Here is an 18,596-nt window from a genome sequence, read left to right as displayed (position 1 = left end):
CAAGATTTATAACAATAGAGAGCTTAGAAGATTAATGAACTACAAGCATCTGGGGGTTCACCAGACCCTTACAGAGGCCAGACTACAGCCCCTGACTGTGGTTCATTTTCAATGTCAATGGGTGCAAGACTTAAACATTGTAGATACTTTTCTAGATAAAAGGGGGAAACAAAGCTCTTAACAAGGCCAGCCCACATGATGGCAAGGAAGGCTGCTAAGAATAGCGTTTACTTACCCATGTGTTAGGACTATGACTGGAATCCAAGTTCTGTCTTCCAGGACTCTGCTGCCTTAAAGGGTGTCTACTGCAGAGATCACCCAATGGCCCAGGTTCAGGTTCTGGCTGTGCCATTACCAGCTTCGTGATTGTGTGCCCGTGTCCTCATCTGTAACATGAGAATGGCAATGGTCCCTGCCTGATAGAGCTATTGTGTGGAACAGGCGGAAAGCCCCAACACATGATACGAGTTCAGCTGTCAGCCTAGACACAGGACACTGGTTAGGACTCATGCCTGAGTTGTCACAACCACACATACTCAGGACTAAGTCTGGCCTTCCCCGGGTCTAATGGAGCAGAGTTCTGTCTGCATTATTTCTTGGTCTTGACTGTAAAACATGTTCCTGCTTTCCTCAGGGATGTTGCTGGAGACCTTGTCTGCCCTTTGATGTCAGTTCCACCTTGGTCCCTGGGTGCTCTAACAGGAATACAAGCAGCAGCCTGGTGTAACTCACCCGGGAATGCCTAGGTTTCTCTTTCTTATGAATAGACTTTGCTCTTTGACCAGTGAGCAGAAATTCCAAGCCCTGTCTGGGTTTTGGGGTTAGGAAGGAGGAGAGAGAAAAGTAGGCTTGCAGAAACCACAGTCATCCAAGGGAAATGATTTGGGAGCCTCCCAGACAGTGAATAATGTACTACTCACTGGAGGGAAAGCATTTATCAAGAAACGCAGCCCTGAAGTGAACAGAGTCATGCAGAGTGGTTTACACATGGGGAAGAGAATTTGGTGCAAATGGAGGTGGCTGTAGTTAACCAGGAAGACTTCCTGGATGGGCTCTGGGAAGGAAGATGAAATCCATCTGGGCCCTTGTGATCAAGGTCAGCACTCTTGGTGGGGGTTGCTGGGTGGCAGTCTGCTCTCAGGGTTCAAAGCCTGCCTCTGCCCTTTCTTGTGTTATCTGAAGCAATGAGTGTCAGTTCGTGGAGCCTTGCTTGGTCCTCTCATCTGCAAAAACGGGGACCTGAGTGAGGATCAATATGTTAATCTTTGGGGCGCCTGGGTGGCGCAGTCGGTTGAGCGTCCGACTTCAGCCAGGTCACGATCTCGCGGTCCGGGAGTTCGAGCCCCACGTCGGGCTCTGGGCTGATGGCTCAGAGCCTGGAGCCTGTTTCCGATTCTGTGTCTCCCTCTCTCTCTGCCCCTCCCCCGTTCATGCTCTGTCTCTCTCTGTCCCAAAAATAAAAAATAAAAAAAAACGTTGAAAAAAAATTAAAAAAAAAATATGTTAATCTTTAGTATAGCCTGGGGACATGGTAGATGCTCATTTAAGTATTTTGAAAATATTTTCAATATTTTACTCAGTGCTGGGGCCAGTGGCAGGCACTAGAAATAGGAAGATGAATAATGCCTAGTCTCTGTCCAGTCCGGGAGAGACAGGTTTGCTGGGAAGATGCTGATGAACTGGTTAAGCCACAGGCCTGACATCCTGGGCTTCTTAAGGAAGCCCCCCTAGCTGACAAATTAGGTTAGTGGAAAACTTCATCCCAACATAGGCAGTCCGTCAGACCCTGGTAGTACCTATTTTCCATGAGTGAATCCAGGCCAGAGCGTGCATGTGTGTGTGGTTGCTCTGAAAACCTGATCCAGCCAAGAATTTGCCTCTGGCCACCCAATGGGATGGACTGTGCCCTCCACCTGCTTTCCAAGGGCCGAGGGCCAGTACTAACCCCAGCTCACTTACAAGATGTGTGGCACAACTGAGCCTTCACAGTTTGGGCCTTTTTGTTGTTGTTATTCTAGGACGTAGGAGGGAATGTGTGGAAGCTCCTGCCTGTGCCCTGAACTCACCCCAGCACAGTGTGGGGTCCTTGCCCAGACACTCTGGATTCAGGAGCCCCAAAGCCCTGGCTGGGGCAGAGGCCACAAACTCAACATTCCTTGTGGCAACGTTCCAGCCTCCCGTGCTCTGCATATGTTGTACTTCCCTCCTAGACTAGAATCCCTTCCTTCCAAATCTAGCCATCAATATTTTCCCCATCTTTCAAGGCCCAGCTCAAACACAACTTCTTCTGGGAAGCATTCCCTAACTCCTCTGTGGGATTAGCATTCAGATTCCTTTCCCTGTTCCCTGGGCAACAGCAGTCTGTAAACGCAGAGAGGTCAAGAGCATGCCAGTTAGAGGTGATGCTCAGTGAAAACTGCAGGGTGGAGAGAGAAGGCTTGGGAAGGTGGGGTGGGGCCTGTTGGAGCTGACATGCCCGTGGCTGAAATCTCCCTACAGTGGGGAGCTATTGAGAGTTCTTGACAGAGGGAAAGGCTGGGTGAGGTTGGCAACTGAAGAGATTTCTCCTCCCACAGTGAATGGTGGGGTGTCGTGGGGAAGGTTGGGAGCCTAGAGGCAAGGTGATTAGTTTTAAGAGGCACTTAGAGGAGTTTTTCTGTAGAAAAGAACAGTGTATGTCAGATTTACATGGAGAGATTTGTAAAAATGTGGATTCTGGGGCCCTTTTCCCAGAGCTTCTGTTTTGGTGGATCTGGAATGGGGTTAGAACCTGTGCTTTTAGAAAATGTCCCAGGGCATTTCAGAGGGGTGAGGTGGATTCTGAATATTGATGTCTTAACATCAATAATGATGTTAGGACAACTGGATACCTGTATTGGAAAAAAACTAAGCTTGACCCTCCTTCATTCCTTATACAAAAATAAACGGCAAATGGAACCAAGATCCAATGGAAAGGAAGTAAGCAGAAGAGGGAAGGATGGAGGGAGTGAGGAATAGAGGAACAGAAGAGTGGAGGGGCAGAGGGAGGAAAGAAAAAAATTAAACCATAGAGGAACCAGAAGAAATCAGGTGACATTCTAGAAAATAATCTTGGATGTGAAATCTAAAAGTCCAAAAGGGAAAGATTGACTCTGCATTTGACCATGTAGAAACCAAACTTTTCCTTTTTTTTTTCTTTTTTTTTTAAATTTTTTTTTAACGTTTATTTATTTTTGAGACAGAGAGAGACAGAGCATGAACGGGGGAGGGTCAGAGAGAGGGAGACACAGAATCTGAAACAGGCTCCAGGCTCTGAGCTGTCAGCACAGAGCCCGACGCGGGGCTCGAACTCACGGACCGCGAGATCATGACCTGAGCCGAGGTCGGCCGCTTAACCAACTGAGCCACCCAGGCACCCCAGAAACCAAACTTTTCTGTTGAGAAAAGTTAAAGACTACCGCTAGATAGAAATATTTGCAGTTAGTATAAAAAGGATGAAAATGCCCAGTATCTAAAGAGTTTACATAAACCAATAAGAAAAATATAATTTTTAGAAACATACACAAAGGATATGAAAGATAATCCCCTGAATGAAATAATGGGTTAATAAGTTTATGCAGAACCCTAAGCTTCACTAGACATCAAGAAACACAGATGTAAGAAAAATAAGATATCATTGTGGCCGGCAGAATAATGACCCCCAAAGATGTCACACATCTTAATCCCTGAACCTGTAAGTATGTTACCTTTTGTGGCCAAATGAGTTTTGCATGTGTGATTAAATTAAGAGTCTGCAGGTAGGACATGAGCCTGGATTATCCAGGTGGGCCCAATGTCATTACAAGAGTCCTTACAAGGGAAAAAGAGAGGCAGGGTAGTCAGCATTCATGATTCAGTGTGAGAAGGATATGGCCGCCATTGCTGGATGGGTTTGAGGACAGAAGGGACCCTGTGCCAAGGGATGCAGGCAGGCCCTAGAAGTGGGAAAAGGTAATAAAAGCGATTCTTCCCTGCAGCCCCTGGCGAGAAGAAGGTTGGGAATGTAGCCCTACCTTGATTTTAGCCTAGTGAAAACCCATGTCAGACTTCTGACCTCTAGAACCATAAGCTGGTAAGTTGGGTTGTTTTAAGGCACTGTTTGTGATAGTTTGTGACAGCAGCAGGAGGAAGCTAACACAACTATTTTGCCTCTCGTGTTAGGAAACGTGAAAGAGTTTGGTTATATTCTAGGTAGGAAGGAGTTTGGAGAAACAGTCCTCACATGCAACTGGCGGGTGTGTAAATTTGTGCCTTGGGGAGAGCTATTTGTCAGGACCCAGCAAAAGCTTCAGGGTAAATTCCTCTTAGCCAAGTATTTCCCCTTCTAGGAATTTAGCATGTGGTTACACTTACATGAGTCTGCAGAGGATATTCTAATGCTTTGTGGGTCTCCAGCCCCAGCACCCTGCTCTCTTCCCTGTTGAGCTGACAGCTAGACTTATGGAAGCTTCCAGAAGTGGAGGCTGAGTTGTCTGATATGCTAACTTGCTGGCTCTTGAAGCTCAGTTTCTCCTTGTGGTTCAAAGCTGGTTTCTAAGCCAGAGCTCTCTGAGGGCTGTGGCCCAAGTGGCAGACAACACGGACCCCATGGCCATTCTGCCACCATCATCAGGTGATGCCTTTCCTCCCTCTGGCCCCAGTTAGCCAGGCTCCTGGACCCTGTCAGCAAAACCCTCTGCCTCTGACCTTATGTCATGACTTTGATAAGTACCAGTTCTCTGGAGAAGCTGCTTTTTTCTCTGTTACTTCAAGTTTATATTAAAATTTTACACATACCCTCAGCATAGAAGGGATAAAAGAACCATTTTCTTGGTGTCACTTGGTCGCAGTGATTAGAACTTGTCCTTCTAGGGGTGCCTGGGTGGCTCAGCCAGCTGAGCATCTGCCTTTGGCTCAGATCATGATCTTGTAGTTTATGAGTTTGAGCCCCGTGTCGGGCTCACTGCTGTCAGCCTGTCAGCACAGAGCCTGCTTCAGATTCTCTGTCCTCCTCTCTCTCTGCCCCTCCCCAACTTGTGCTCTCTCTCTCTCTCTCTCTCTCTCTCTCAAAAAATAAATGAAACACTAAAAAAATAAAAGACATGGACCTTCTAAAGGAGTTAAAATGTTAAGAAAGTGTTCATGCCAGTCTGAATTGCAGTCCATTCCAAGACTGAAGCCTTCTTAGTTCTCGAAGGTTTGCCCCATGTCTATACCCGCGGTTCCAGCTGCCCCCTCCCACTGCCCCTTGTATTAAGCAACGCAGACCTGTCATGAGGTACAATCAAGGCAGCACAGAGCACTGGCCCAGGAGCCTGAGGGCAAGTGAGGGCTCTGCACTGGTCATCGTCCCCCGTGGCTCAGGTACCCTGCTGAAGAGGGAAAGGATGGGCCTTCCGCCTCACAGGCCTTACTGACTCCATGGTGTGGACATGCCCTGGTTGCTCCTCCCTCAGAGAGTGCAGGCAGAAGGGCCCTCTCTATAAAAGCACCAGGCCCAGCTCACAGGTAGAGGCTGGCTGCTGACCCTGGGCATGTAGTGCTGGCCCAGTGAGTCACCTGATGACACAACAGTCACCTAACTGTCTTCCTCATCCACCCACCCCTCCTACCTGGCCTGCAAGCTGCTCCAAACCTCAGCCATTGGGATGCTTCCCCACCTACCCCTGGAGAGAAGGGAGGACCATAGGGCTCAACAATGTTAGTGTCCTCCTTGGCCAACTGACCCCCCGCTCAGACTCAGTCATGCCACAGGGTTCCATCCATCCACCGGAAGAAGCAAAACTTAACAGTAGCTAGTATTTGGGGGATGCTTTGACATCCTTGCATGAATGGGTCAATAGAAACAGTAAGTATAGTAGACCCTTTATGATCCACACACAGCACCCAAGGGTCCCCACCAGGTGCAACCAGGCCCAGGAGATCCAGCCAGGAGAATAGTTCTCTGTCTGCACTGCAAATGACCTCTCTGCCTCGTCCTAACTTAGGTTAGATAGGCAAGGCCCTGGGTAATGCCATCATGGTGGTCTTCTCAGCCTTCGCTGGGCTCCCCATTTCTCCTTTCCAGCAGCCACAGCAAGGTCATAGTGAAAGCTGGAAGACCTCCTTTGCTGTTAAGCCTCTAGACACCTGCAGATACTCTCCAGGGATATGGCCATGCCCCTTGGGGCCAAGCCATTGCTTTCATAGAACATGGAGCCATAGACTGCTGTGTCCATTGAGCCGCAGAAGGCATAGAGGGCGTTTATTCATTGAGGGACGAGCCCTGACCAGGGGTTGGGAGGCACAGGGTGTTCTGGCCCCTCTTGCCATCCCTGTGCACGATTAAGGGAAAATCACATTATCCTTCTAGCCTCAACCTCTTCATGTGTCAAGTGATGGGATTTGACTAGACACCCAATCTCTAAGAATCCATTAGGAGGCCATAGTGGGATTTCAGCCCCCAGAGCAAAGCTGAAAAGTTTGCAGCAGACACCCTGAGACAGCGCTTGTGCCTGATTTGAGTCACAAAGGTGACTATTGATTATAAGGGAACCATTGTTCCGGCTTGCCTGGGACAGCCCTGGTTGGTTCCCATTGCTGCTCCGTAGTTGGTAATAGTGCCTCTTTCACTCTCAAAAATGCCCCAGTTTGGGTGATATCTTACCTGGCCACCCTACTGATGGTGATATGAGAAACGAGACTCGTCTGCCTTCCCCACACTCAGCCTGCCCTGTGAGGATGCCTCCTCTGCCTGAGTTACAGGAGGCCTTTGACTTGCTCAAAGAACAGCCCTGGCTGCGTTGTGACCTTCTGTTGGCAAAAGTCAGTCACCCTGTTGGCCGGGGGGGGTGTCATTTGAAGACGGAGGGGACCTTGTGCACCATTCACTGCCCCTGTCTGAAGTGCACATGAAAAAGCTGTTTTCAAGCAAGACTTTGCTTCCTGCAAAGAACTTAGATATTTCTTCCTCTCTGCCTGTAGGGACTCTGTGACGGACCACATCTCCCTTTCCTCTTTGACTGTAGGAAAAACTGGAGGAACCTGCCAGAATGATCCTCCTAGCTATTTCTTGATGGAGTAGTCATGGCCATGTTAGACTGTGAGCCTCCACAGCCTGGGGTGGTGGTTTTACCTTCAGCATGAAACCCAGGCTTGGGTCAGCAAGGGAGATGCAAGCCGTGAATGGTGCCCCTCCTGGCCACCTTCAGAGCCCAGGGCCAGAGAGAGAATAACGCTAACCCGGGAAAAACCTATCCCTTGGAAAGCTCATCCCCGAATAACACACCGGCACCTCCCCCTGCACCACAGGAGGACCAGCTGTAGGACAAACCCACCTTTGTCTCGTGGCATCTATATCCACTAACATGTTGGACTCCATCACGGCCCTGAAGCACAGTTGAGGCGCAGGACTTGATATTATCCCATTTTACAGCTTGGGCAGCTGAGGCTTCGCAAGCTGACCCTGCCTCAGAGGCCTCCCCTCCCCAACTGCCCTGCAGTTTGCGGAACACCACAGGTGACATTCAAGTCACCCAACGCCACCGTGAATGCGGGTGAGGGAGGTTCGGACCATTGCTTGGGTGCTTAGAGTCAGGGGCTGTGACTTCTGGTCGAACCTCCCTGGTTAACCTAGTAGGGATATCAGCACATCTCACAGACTCCCGCTGCACGGGCCGTGGATAAGTTGCAGTAACTGTCTCTTCTCTTGTGTGTGTATTTCTGTGTGTGTGCTTTTGTCAAACAGAAGAGCGTGAATTCCCCTCTGCGGCCACTGATCTCCAACACGGGACCAGAGGGGAGCAGGGGCCGGCCGGAGCTGCCCGAGGCACCCAGCGTGGCTTGTCTAGTGCGGGGACCAGGGATGATCGGGCCGTGCACACAGATGTCTCCAGCCTCCAACCGTTCGCATAGCACACAGGGGACTCGTGGGTGGCCATTTGCCACTGCCAACTGAAACACTAGGATGGCAACGTTGACATCCTTCATGACGTTTCCAGGACAGACATTCAGGCAGAAAGTGCTGGCGCATTTTCTGTCTTCGAAGTAGAGGGCCATGCCTCACCAGTGTGAATAGTTTGGGCCCCGATGACCTCCTCCGAGTCCGCTCGCAGCCAGTGACACTCGCAAAAAAAATAAAATAAACAAAAAACAAAACTCCCAAAGCCCATCTTGGGTTTGGCTTCCGGCAGCTCTTGACCAATGTGGCCAAAGCCAGACGCCTCCTTGGGACACTTGGATTATTCATAAATGCAGCCTGCCCCGACCCTCCCTGAATAGCATCTGAAGTCTCTGTGGAGGTCATGGATCCTGAACAAAGTGTCAAGGGCACCAAGAAGGCTGAGGGAAGTCCCCGGAAGCGGCTGACCAAAGGAGAGGCCGTGCAGGCCAGTGTTTCGTCCAGTGCCCCGTACCCAGGCAGCGGCACGACTGCCACCCCAGAGGGCCCCCTCCAAGAGCTCCTCGCCCCGCAGCCCTTCCCGGGCCCCTCGTCGGTTCTTAGGGAAGGCTCTCAGGAGAAAACAGGCCCTAAGAGGTCCTCCATTGAAACCTCCGTCCCCATCTCGAAGCTTCCGCAGCACCCTCTGACACCAGCATTCATGTCGCCCGGCAAACCGGAGCATCTCCTGGAGGGGTCCGCGTGGCAGCTGGTCGACCCCATGAGACCTGGACCCTCAAGCTCCTTCGTGACCCCTGGGCTCCATCCTCCAAGCCAGCTCCTGCCTTCCCACGCTTCCATCATCCCCCCCGAGGACCTGCCTGGCATCCCCAAAGTCTTTGTGCCCCGTCCCTCCCAGGTCACCTTGAAGCCCCCAGAAGAGGCGCCCAAGAAGGAGAGGAAGCCGCAGAAGCCCGGCAAGTACATATGCCAGTACTGTAGCCGGCCCTGCGCCAAGCCCAGCGTGCTCCAGAAACACATCCGCTCGCACACGGGCGAGAGGCCCTACCCCTGCGGCCCCTGCGGCTTCTCCTTCAAGACCAAGAGTAACCTGTACAAGCACAGGAAGTCCCACGCCCACCGCATCAAAGCCGGCCTGGCCTCCGGGGTGGGCGGCGAGATGTACCCCTCGGGGCTGGAGATGGAGAGGATCCCGGGGGAGGAGTTCGAGGAGCCCACCGAGGGGGAAAGCACAGACTCAGAAGAGGAAACAGGCACCACGTCTGCCCACCCCACAGAGCTCTCCCCCAGGCCCAAGCACCCCCTCCTGTCCAGTGGCTTGTACAGCTCTGGGAGCCAGGGCTCCAGTCACGACCGCTGTTCCTTGTCCCAGTCCAGCTCAGCCCCGTCGCTCGAGGACCCCACCCCGTTCTCGGAACCCTCCTCCGAACACCCCCTGAGCCAGAAACCCGAAGACACCCACACGATAAAGCAGAAGCTGGCCCTCCGCTTGAGTGAGAGGAAAAAGGTGATGGACGAGCAGGCGTTTCTGAGCCCGGGCAGCAAAGGAAGCACGGAGTCTGGATATTTCTCCCGCTCTGAGAGCGCCGAGCAGCAGGTCAGCCCCCCGAACACCAACGCCAGGTCCTATGCCGAGATCATCTTCGGCAAGTGCGGGCGGATCGGGCAGCGGACCGCCATGCTGACGGCCACGTCCACGCAGCCCCTCCTGCCGCTGTCCACCGAAGACAAGCCCAGCCTGGTGCCTTTGTCTGTGCCCCGGACGCAGGTCATAGAGCACATCACCAAGCTCATCACCATCAACGAGGCCGTGGTGGACACCAGCGAGATAGACAGCGTGAAGCCGAGGAGGAGCTCGCTGTCCAGGCGCAGCAGCATGGAGTCCCCCAAGTCCAGCCTCTACCGGGAGCCCCTGTCGTCCCACGGCGAGAAAACGACGAAGCCCGAACAATCACTGCTGAGCCTCCAGCACCCGCCCAGCACCACCCCCCCTGTGCCTCTGCTGAGAAGCCACTCAATGCCTTCCGCCACCTGCACCCTCAGTACCCCCCATCACACCTTCCGAGGTAGCTACTCGTTCGACGACCACGTCACCGAGTCCGAAGCCCTGAGCCGCAGCACTCAAGTGCTTACCTCCCACCCCCGGATGCTCAAGCGCCAGCCGGCCATCGAACTACCTTTGGGAGGGGAGTACAGTTCCGAGGAGGCCGGGCCCAGTAGCAAAGACACAGCCTCCAAACCCGCGGACGAGCCGGAACCCAAGGAAAGTGACCTCACCAAAAAGACCAAGAAGGGCTTGAAAACGAAAGGGGTGATCTATGAATGTAACATATGCGGTGCTCGGTACAAGAAAAGGGACAATTACGAAGCCCACAGGAAGTACTACTGCTCGGAGCTGCAGATCACAAAGCCCGTCTCTGCAGGTGCTCACGTGTCCCCAGAAGCCGAAAAGAGTCAGGCTGAGCACGAGCCCTGGTCCCAGATGATGCATTACAAGCTGGGGACCACCTTGGAGCTCACTCCGCTGAGGAAGAGGAGGAAGGAGAAGAGCCTCGGGGATGAGGAAGAGCCGCCTGCCTTTGAGTCGACTAAAAGTCAGTTTGGCAGCCCCGGGCCGTCCGATGCTGCTCGGAACCTTCCCCCGGAGTCCACCAAGTCACCAGCAGAACCGAGTAAGTCAGTGCCCTCCCTGGAGGGACCCGCGGGCTTCCCGCCGAGGACTCCCAAGCCAGGGCCTGGTCTCGAGTCGGGGAAGGAGAGGAGAACAACGTCCAAAGAAATTTCCGTCATCCAGCACACCAGCTCCTTCGAGAAGTCCGACTCCCTGGAGCAGCCCAGCGGCCTGGAAGGGGAAGACAAGCCCCCGGCCCCGTTCTCCTCGCCCCCGCCCGCCCCACACGGACGCTCCGCCCACTCCCTGCAGCCCAGGCTGGTCCGCCAGCCCAACATCCAGGTCCCCGAGATCCTGGTGACGGAGGAGCCCGACCGGCCAGACACGGAGCCTGAGCCACCTCCCAAGGAGCCCGAGAAGACAGAGGGATTCCAGTGGCCCCAGCGCAGCCAGACGCTCGCCCAGCTCCCGGCAGAGAAGCTGCCCCCTAAGAAGAAGAGGCTGCGCCTGGCAGAGATGGCCCAGTCATCGGGGGAGTCCAGCTTCGAGTCCTCCGCGCCCCTGTCTCGCAGCCCCAGCCAGGAGAGCGGTGTCTCTCTGAGCGGGTCCAGCCGCTCCGCCTCCTTCGAGAGGGATGACCACGGGAAAGCCGAGGCCCCCGGGCTCTCGTCCGACACGCGCCCCAAACCCTTGGGCACCCACATGCTGACCGTCCCCAGCCACCACCCGCACGCCCGAGAGATGCGGAGGTCAGCCTCAGAGCAGAGCCCCAACATTTCCCACTCCGCCCACATGACCGAGACACGCAGCAAATCATTCGACTACGGCAGCTTGTCCCTGACAGGCTCTTCGGCGCCGGCCCCAGCGGCTCCCGCTGCCCCGGCGGCCCCCACAGCCCCGCCAGAGAGAAGGAAATGCTTTTTGGTGAGACAGGCCTCTCTGAGCAGGCCTCCAGAAACTGAGCCAGAGGCCGCCCCCAAGGGACGACAGGAGAGCGAGGAACCAAAGCCCTCATGCAGTAAGCCTTCCGCCAAAAGCTCACTGCCCCAGATTTCCTCAGCGGCCACCTCGCACAGCGGGCACCCGGGAGGCAAGAGCCAGGGGCAGGACAGACCCCAGCTGGGGTCCACTCCGCCCTACACAGAAGCTCTGCAGGCGTTCCACCACCCCGTTGCCCAGCTCCCCCTGCATGAGAAACCCTACCTGCCCCCACCCGTCTCCCTCTTCTCCTTCCAGCCCCTCTTGCAGCACGAGCCAGGACAGTCTTCAGAATTCTTCTCCACCCAGGCCATGTCCAGCCTCCTCTCCGCCCCGTACTCCATGCCGCCGCTTCCTCCCTCCTTATTTCAAGCCCCTCCACTTCCCCTCCAGCCCACCGTTCTGCACCCGGGCCAGCTCCACCTCCCCCAGCTCATGCCTCACCCAGCCAGCCTCCCCTTCCGGCAGCCCCCTTCGTTTCTTCCCGTGCCGTACCCTGCCTCGTCGGCACTCTCTTCTGGATTTTTCCTGCCTCTGCAATCCCAGTTCTCGCTTCCGCTCCCCGGCGACGTGGAGAGCCATCTGCCCCAGATCAAAACCAGCCCGGCCCCGCTGGCAACGGGAACCGCCGGCCTCTCCCCCAGCACAGAGTACAGCAGCGATGTCCAGCTGTCCCCCGTGGCTCCCCCGGCCAGCTGCTCGGCACCCACATCAGCCCCCCCACTGACCCTGCCCGCCTGCCCAGACACCATGGTATCCCTGGTTGTGCCCGTCCGCATTCAGACCAACATGCCGTCCTACGGGAGTGCCATGTACACCACCCTGTCCCAGATCCTGGTCACCCAGTCCCAGAGCAGCTCAACAACCGTGACTCTTCCCAAGTTTGAGGAGCCCCCGTGCAAAGGGACAACTGTGTGTGGGACGGATGTGTACGAGGTCCGGCCTGGGTCGGCTGGGGTGAGCGAAGAGCAGAGCAGAGGTTTCCCGACTCCATACTTGAGAGTGCCTGTGACATTGCCCGAAAGAAAAGGCGCCTCCTTGTCCTCGGAGAGTGTCCTGACCCCGGAGGGGAGTTCTTCAACGGTTGGGGGGAGCAAACGTGTCCTTTCACCAGCTGGCAGCCTTGAACTTACCATGGAAACCCAGCAGCAAAAAAGGGTGAAGGAAGAGGAGGCTTCCAAGGCAGATGAAAAACTTGAGCTGGTAAAACCATGCAGCGTGGTGCTCACCAGCACGGAGGACGGCAAGAGGCCGGAGAAATCCCACTTGGGCAGCCAGGGCCAGGCCAGGAGGGAGCTAGAAACACTGTCCAGCCTATCCTCAGATCCGTCTGACCCAAAGGAAATCAGTCCCCTTCCTCACTCCTCGTTGTCCCATGTGACGGCCCCAGGCTCAGAGGCTTTGAAGGAATATGCCCAGCCATCCACTAAGCCTCACCGAAGAGGGCTGCCCTCACTGAGTGTGAAGAAAGAAGATTCCAAGGAACAACCTGACCTCCCTCCACTGGCACCTTCCAGCTCGCTGCCTCTGTCAGAAACGTCCCCCAGACCAGCCAAGTCGCAAGAAGGTACGGACTCAAAGAAGGTACTGCAGTTCCCCAGCCTCCACACGACCACTAATGTCAGTTGGTGCTATTTAAACTACATTAAGCCAAATCACATCCAGCATGCAGATAGGAGGTCCTCTGTTTACGCTGGTTGGTGCATAAGTTTGTACAACCCCAACCTTCCGGGGGTTTCCACTAAAGCTGCTTTGTCCCTCCTGAGGTCTAAGCAGAAGGTGAGCAAAGAAACATATACCATGGCCACAGCTCCGCATCCTGAGACAGGAAGGCTTGTGCCATCCAGCTCCCGCAAGCCCCGCATGACAGAGGTAAGTCTGCCTTGTTCTCCTTCTCCTTGCTGTATTGCTGAAGCCTGTGCTGAGCTTTTAAAGGCACACTCTCCTCAAGTTCTATTTGCATCACTAGAGCAGAACGAGTGGGCAGATTTCCTCTCTGTCAGCTGTGACTGACCACCGTATGAGAAAACATATTTATTGGGTTTCTTTGTGTGTCCCTCATTGTCAGACTAGATACATTTCGATAAAGTAAGCTTTAAAGTGATCCTGCTTTCCCATTAGTAGCTTCTATTGTAAAAGCAAAGACACCATCTGAGTCAGGACAAAAAAAAAAAAAAAAAAAAATCTCCAAAAGACTGAATCGGAAACCTTGGCTGATGGGAAAGTCTGCAGCAATTTCAAAACTTTATGCCACTGCCCACGTTCCTTCCTTGTCCTGTCAGCCTTTTCCTGCTTTTCTTATTCTCTACAGCTGCTATTTCCATTCTCTGGTTACCACTCAGAATCTTCCCATTCCCAGAGTTTCTAGAATTTGGCACAAACATTCTTCATTCTTTTCCACCAGCTGGCTGGAAAAGGAAGTGTTGGCTGCAATGCTCCCCGTCACCAGTAGGGGGCAAGATCACTCACAGCTGTGCTGCATGGCAGCACCTTTCCCTAAGGGTTCACACGTACTCCTCCATTGCCTCTGATCTGAGGCTGCTCCAGGAGCCATAGAGTGACCCCTGCAAGTTCAGGAAATTGGAAATTTGATGGTTCCAACTTTGCTTCAGATACCCAAACAGCTCCATACCCTGATAAGGCCAGCCTAAGGACCCCGGCCGTGCCATGTTGGCCGATTGACATTGTTCTGTCGATTGAGTAGCCTCAGTGTGCCAGGCGCTGTGCTGGGCCCTTGAATCCAGTCAGTGGTTATTTCTACTTATGAGGCAGGAGGACCATCCCCTCTCTATAGGTGAGGGACCCAAGGGTCAGGGGTGAGAGAAGTCAAGGCCATATATGGTAGATATTTGGCAAACCCAGAATTTGCACTTAGATCTGACTCCAGAGACTCAATTTTTCTTCTTCCAAATATTTGAGGAAAGAAGGCCGTAAAAGTGACTGCAAATTTTAAAATGTTCATCAGTGTGTCTTCAGGCCAGATGCTTTGCTCAAATCAGGCATAAATCCACTAAACTAAATTCATCTTACAGATAAATGAACAAAACTGTGTTCTGGAACTTCTCCTGTGTTTGCATCCTCCTCTTTTATCATTGAGTGAAATTTGTGCACTGAGTTTGTCCTTAGCTCGGCTGGATATGCTTCACAGGATTGTTTCCCAGATGTATTCTCTGACTGTCCTGTCAGTCTACGGACGTCCCTAAATGAGATTTCCACTTTTGCCATAAAGTGGCAAATCATGATTGATTTGCTCTCCTGTGTATCTTGCTGGCTACGTCTACTCCCAAAATGCTTTTATACTTATATTCATGCTTACAGCTTCTTGTGCACCTGCTGTGGGCCAAGTGGTGTGCTAGACTTCACTTTCATCCTCACAACCACCTTGAAAGTTAGGGTACTACATCACCATTTTATGGATGAGAATGCCAACGCACAGAGAAGTTAGGTAACCTGTACAGGGCTGCACGGGACATGGCGGAGCCTGGAGTCAAAATTAGACCTCACTCCAGAGCCCTTTCAAATGATCTGGGCTGCCTCCCCGCTTTAATGACTGTATACTAAAAGGCCATTTACGAAAAAGTAAGAGTTAATTTAGCTTAATGGAGTTCAGCAGTCTTTTGCTTAAAATGCCGCTTTCATAAAATGAGCTGAAACCTGCAAACTTTTTCTCGGAATAACTCAACAGATTCACTGGCAGATTTCCTGCCAGAAGTGCGCCAATCTGGTGCGTTAATATTAACTGCATGGCCCACTGCTTGATGCCTTGCTACAATTACACCTCTCTCTCTCTGGCTACTGCTTGCATATCTCCCGTGATGGGGAGCTCACCCCCTCTTGGTACAACCCAACCTATCTTTGGACAGTGCTCCAAGGAAGTTCTTGACTGTACTGAGCTTGTAGCTTCTGTTCTCTGTTAGTAGCTCTGAAAAGGCCCTTCAGGTTATCTTAGCATTTTAAAGATCTTCCAAACTGTCTTCATGAAGGTCTAGGTCACCCTATCGGGTTTGAGTTTGGTCATAGGTACTTTTTTCTGTACATAAGCCCTGGAGGAACTCAAGCTTATACAAAAGTTCATGTGGGAGCCACATTCCGATCATTCCCCAAGTTTCTCCTGCTTCTTTCTCCTTGGGGATCATTTTGACAACCACATATAGCAAACAGAAGGAATAAGGATTCCCGTGTCAGGATTCCCAGATTTGAATCCCACTGCCTCGCTTACTAGCTGTGTGACCTTGGGCCAGCTACCTACTCTGTCTGTGCCTTGGTTTCCTCATCTGTAAACTAGAGATACCAAAAATACTTAGCTCATAGGACTGTGGAGATAAGTAAGTGAGTTAAAATATACAAAGTGTGTTTAGAACAGTACTTGGCACATTGGCACTCAATAATCGTTTTTATGATTGAAAGACAATCATATTACTGTCTTTAAAAGCCAACATGGAGCCCTGGCCCACCTGCTCCGTTCCAGCAGTGTCTCCTGATAGAGTGGTTCATTGCCACCCAAACCAGCCTCCTCCAGCTTAGCCCAGACATCACAGCTGGTTGTGAGAGAGAAGTCATCCATCGGCCTGGGGGAGGCCCCTTGCTCATTCTGTGGGTGGCCCAGATGGCAGGCTGAGATAGGAGTGAGAACAGCAACTCTGGAAACCCATGGGTATTACACGAAGTCAGCTGCCTTCTGCCAAAGCCGCGGTCCATAGCCTCACTTGGTTTCCCATCTCCAATTCTGAAGGGACTGTTTGGGGGTGGGGGTGGTCACTGAGTCTTAGGCATTGGCCCTGACCTGGATCTTCAGGATGATCTAAATCCCCTCAGAGGTGAGCTAAACCCAGAAAGATGAAGTAATCCACCCAAAGGTGGCTCAGCACGCACTAGCCCATGTGGAGCCAAAACTCAGATTCCCTGATGCCCAACCAGCTCCCTTTCTGCTCAGCCCAACCCACCTTTATAGCGGCAGGTGTCATGGCTGCCACAGGAGCCTGGGGCTTAGATCGCCCCCGCCCGCCGAGACATGGTTGCTTCTCCCACTGGCTGTAAACCTGACCTTGATTGACGAGGGCGAGAATCTCACTCCTGGCACCGTGGGCCCCAGCCCCTAGCCCAGCATCACTGCTCCCTATTCAAGGGTATGCCCACCTGCTGCTGCCATCAGAGGGTCTAGAGGACCTGTTGCTCTCATGAGCCAGCTCTCCCCACTGGGGCCCACAGCTCTGTGAAAAGATCGGGTTCCCTCAGACTACCAGCCAGAGCCTGCACACCCCCCTCCAGGTGCATGCCCATCAGTGAGCATGGTCAGGGCCCTCGGGACGCCTGCACTCTGCTCCCAGCAATGTCCTTAACTTGGAGGGTGACCTTGACTTCCTGATCTATAAAAGAGAACTGGACCAGTTCATCTCCAGGATGGAGTCTTCATTTATTTGCTCCGCATTCCTTACCCATCCTCTCTGAGGCAGGCCCTGTTTTGGGTGCTGGCATGACCGAGGACACCAGCATAAGGACCTGTCCCCAGAAGGTCCTAGACTAGTGTGAAAGGAAAGGCAAACACAGCTCCCGTGGGAAAGCCTGGTCTTCCCAGGAGAAGGACCTGGTCGGAGTCCCAGTTTTGACACTAACCACGTGGCCTTGAAGAAGGGGCTTCACCTCTCTGGGGATCCATTTCCTTCTTTCTGCGAACTGCAGCTACTAACGCATCTGCACAGGGTCGAGGGAAGAGTAAGTGAGCTACACACACGTTAAGAGTAAGCGTGCAGTGCCATCAAAGGCACCGTTCTATGACTACCGTTTAACAGCAGTGATTTTGTCATTCTGCGGTGGGCCAGGTTCACCTCCCTTCGCTGGTTTCCCCGGAAGGCCAGAAAGATCTAGCTAGAGTGCAGAAGTCAGAAGAGAAGCGAGGGAAGCCGGAGGAAGATGCTCCTGCCTCCAAAAGAGGGGAGCCAGCGAGGATCAAAATCTTCGAAGGAGGGTAAGAATCACGTTCGGTTTGCAATATTTGGTTCTGCTTCCTGTGGAGTAAGAGGTGGCACCGTCTGTGTTGAGCGGCGGTGAGCGTCTCTCCCGGCGGGGCTGTGCCCACAGGTGCTTGCCCGCAGGCGCCACGTTCGTGGGACTCGAAGGCCACCTCGGTTTCAGAACGCCGGGCTCTCTGGTGGGGGATGGGAACGGGGCGTCTGCTGAGGACTGGAGCAGTCTGGGTCTTTCTCCAGCCCCTTCGTTCTCCTGATGCTGGCCGGGTTTCTAGTCCCTGCATTGGGGCCGCTAGTCGTCTCCTAGGTCCTGTCTGGACTGCCATTTACCTTGGTGCGTGTTCCCCCCAAAATCACCTCTGTCCTGCCCAAGCGGCCACCTTGGCCTGCCTGGTGTCCCACAGGGGACTCGGGCTCTGCCCGCAGGCTGTTTGCAGGGCTGATAATGAAGGCAGTGCTCGCACCAGCTGTCTACACCCGTCTCCATTCTGACTGGTCGGGGTCCAGGACTCATCGGTTGGTCAGTGTTTGGAATATCACCCCTGGTGGTTTACCTTTGGTGCTTGTCTTTGGAAACCTAATGATCCAAACATCTCAGAACTCACACTCTGGGGCCCTCTGGGCTCCGGAAGGGTACCTTGTTTCAGACTTGCTTTGTGGAAGTTTTGTGCAAGCTGTGTTCTATGTGACCATGTGTTTGCTCCCCGGGATATGGGTGTCTGTAAGCAGATCCTGTGGTGTCTGTCTCAGGGTCCTGTGTCTGTGTCTCCAATGTGATCAATGCAGCCCTCCTCGTACCCAGTCCCAAGGGACAACGGCATGAGGGAAAACCTACCTTCCAAGAAGGACAGTCCTCACGGACACCAGCCAACACGGGGTGTCACTGGGGGCCCGCCATTCCCTAGCACCTGGAGGTGCCGAACTCACAAGGTCAAAGCGGGAGGTGCTGGACTCCTCTCTTGGTTGGGGAAAACAGAGGCGGCCAAGTTCCCGGTGGCAGTGGCCAACAGGGGCTGTCAGCAGCGGGTGTTTGGAAACAAAACTTGGGGAGTTGGGTTGTCACGGTGACATCGAGGGGGTTGGGGATGACAAAAAATGGCAGTGGTAAGAATACCACCCTGTAGGGCAGAAACATCCCACCCAGAATTCCAATAGTGGCTCCATT

General features: G+C 53.3%; 1 protein-coding gene across 3 annotated transcripts in view; it reads left to right on the top strand.

Moving 5' to 3' along the window:
- Window positions 1-18,596, top strand: part of HIVEP3 (HIVEP zinc finger 3) — a 476,818-nt gene that overhangs the window by 405,911 nt on the left and 52,311 nt on the right. For all 3 annotated transcript variants that reach the window (XM_043574598.1, XM_043574599.1, XM_043574597.1), the window contains 2 exons: window positions 7,724-13,337; window positions 17,285-17,430. In XM_043574598.1, coding sequence (XP_043430533.1) covers window positions 8,280-13,337; window positions 17,285-17,430 — 5,204 coding nt within the window. In that variant the 5' untranslated portion in view covers window positions 7,724-8,279. The remainder of the gene's footprint in view (window positions 1-7,723; window positions 13,338-17,284; window positions 17,431-18,596) is intronic.

This window comes from Prionailurus bengalensis, chromosome C1, assembly GCF_016509475.1.
Source record: "Prionailurus bengalensis isolate Pbe53 chromosome C1, Fcat_Pben_1.1_paternal_pri, whole genome shotgun sequence".
Taxonomy (NCBI): Eukaryota; Metazoa; Chordata; class Mammalia; order Carnivora; family Felidae; genus Prionailurus; species Prionailurus bengalensis.
Note: the sequence above shows the minus strand (reverse complement) of the source record. Positions and strands in the feature narration are given on the sequence as shown.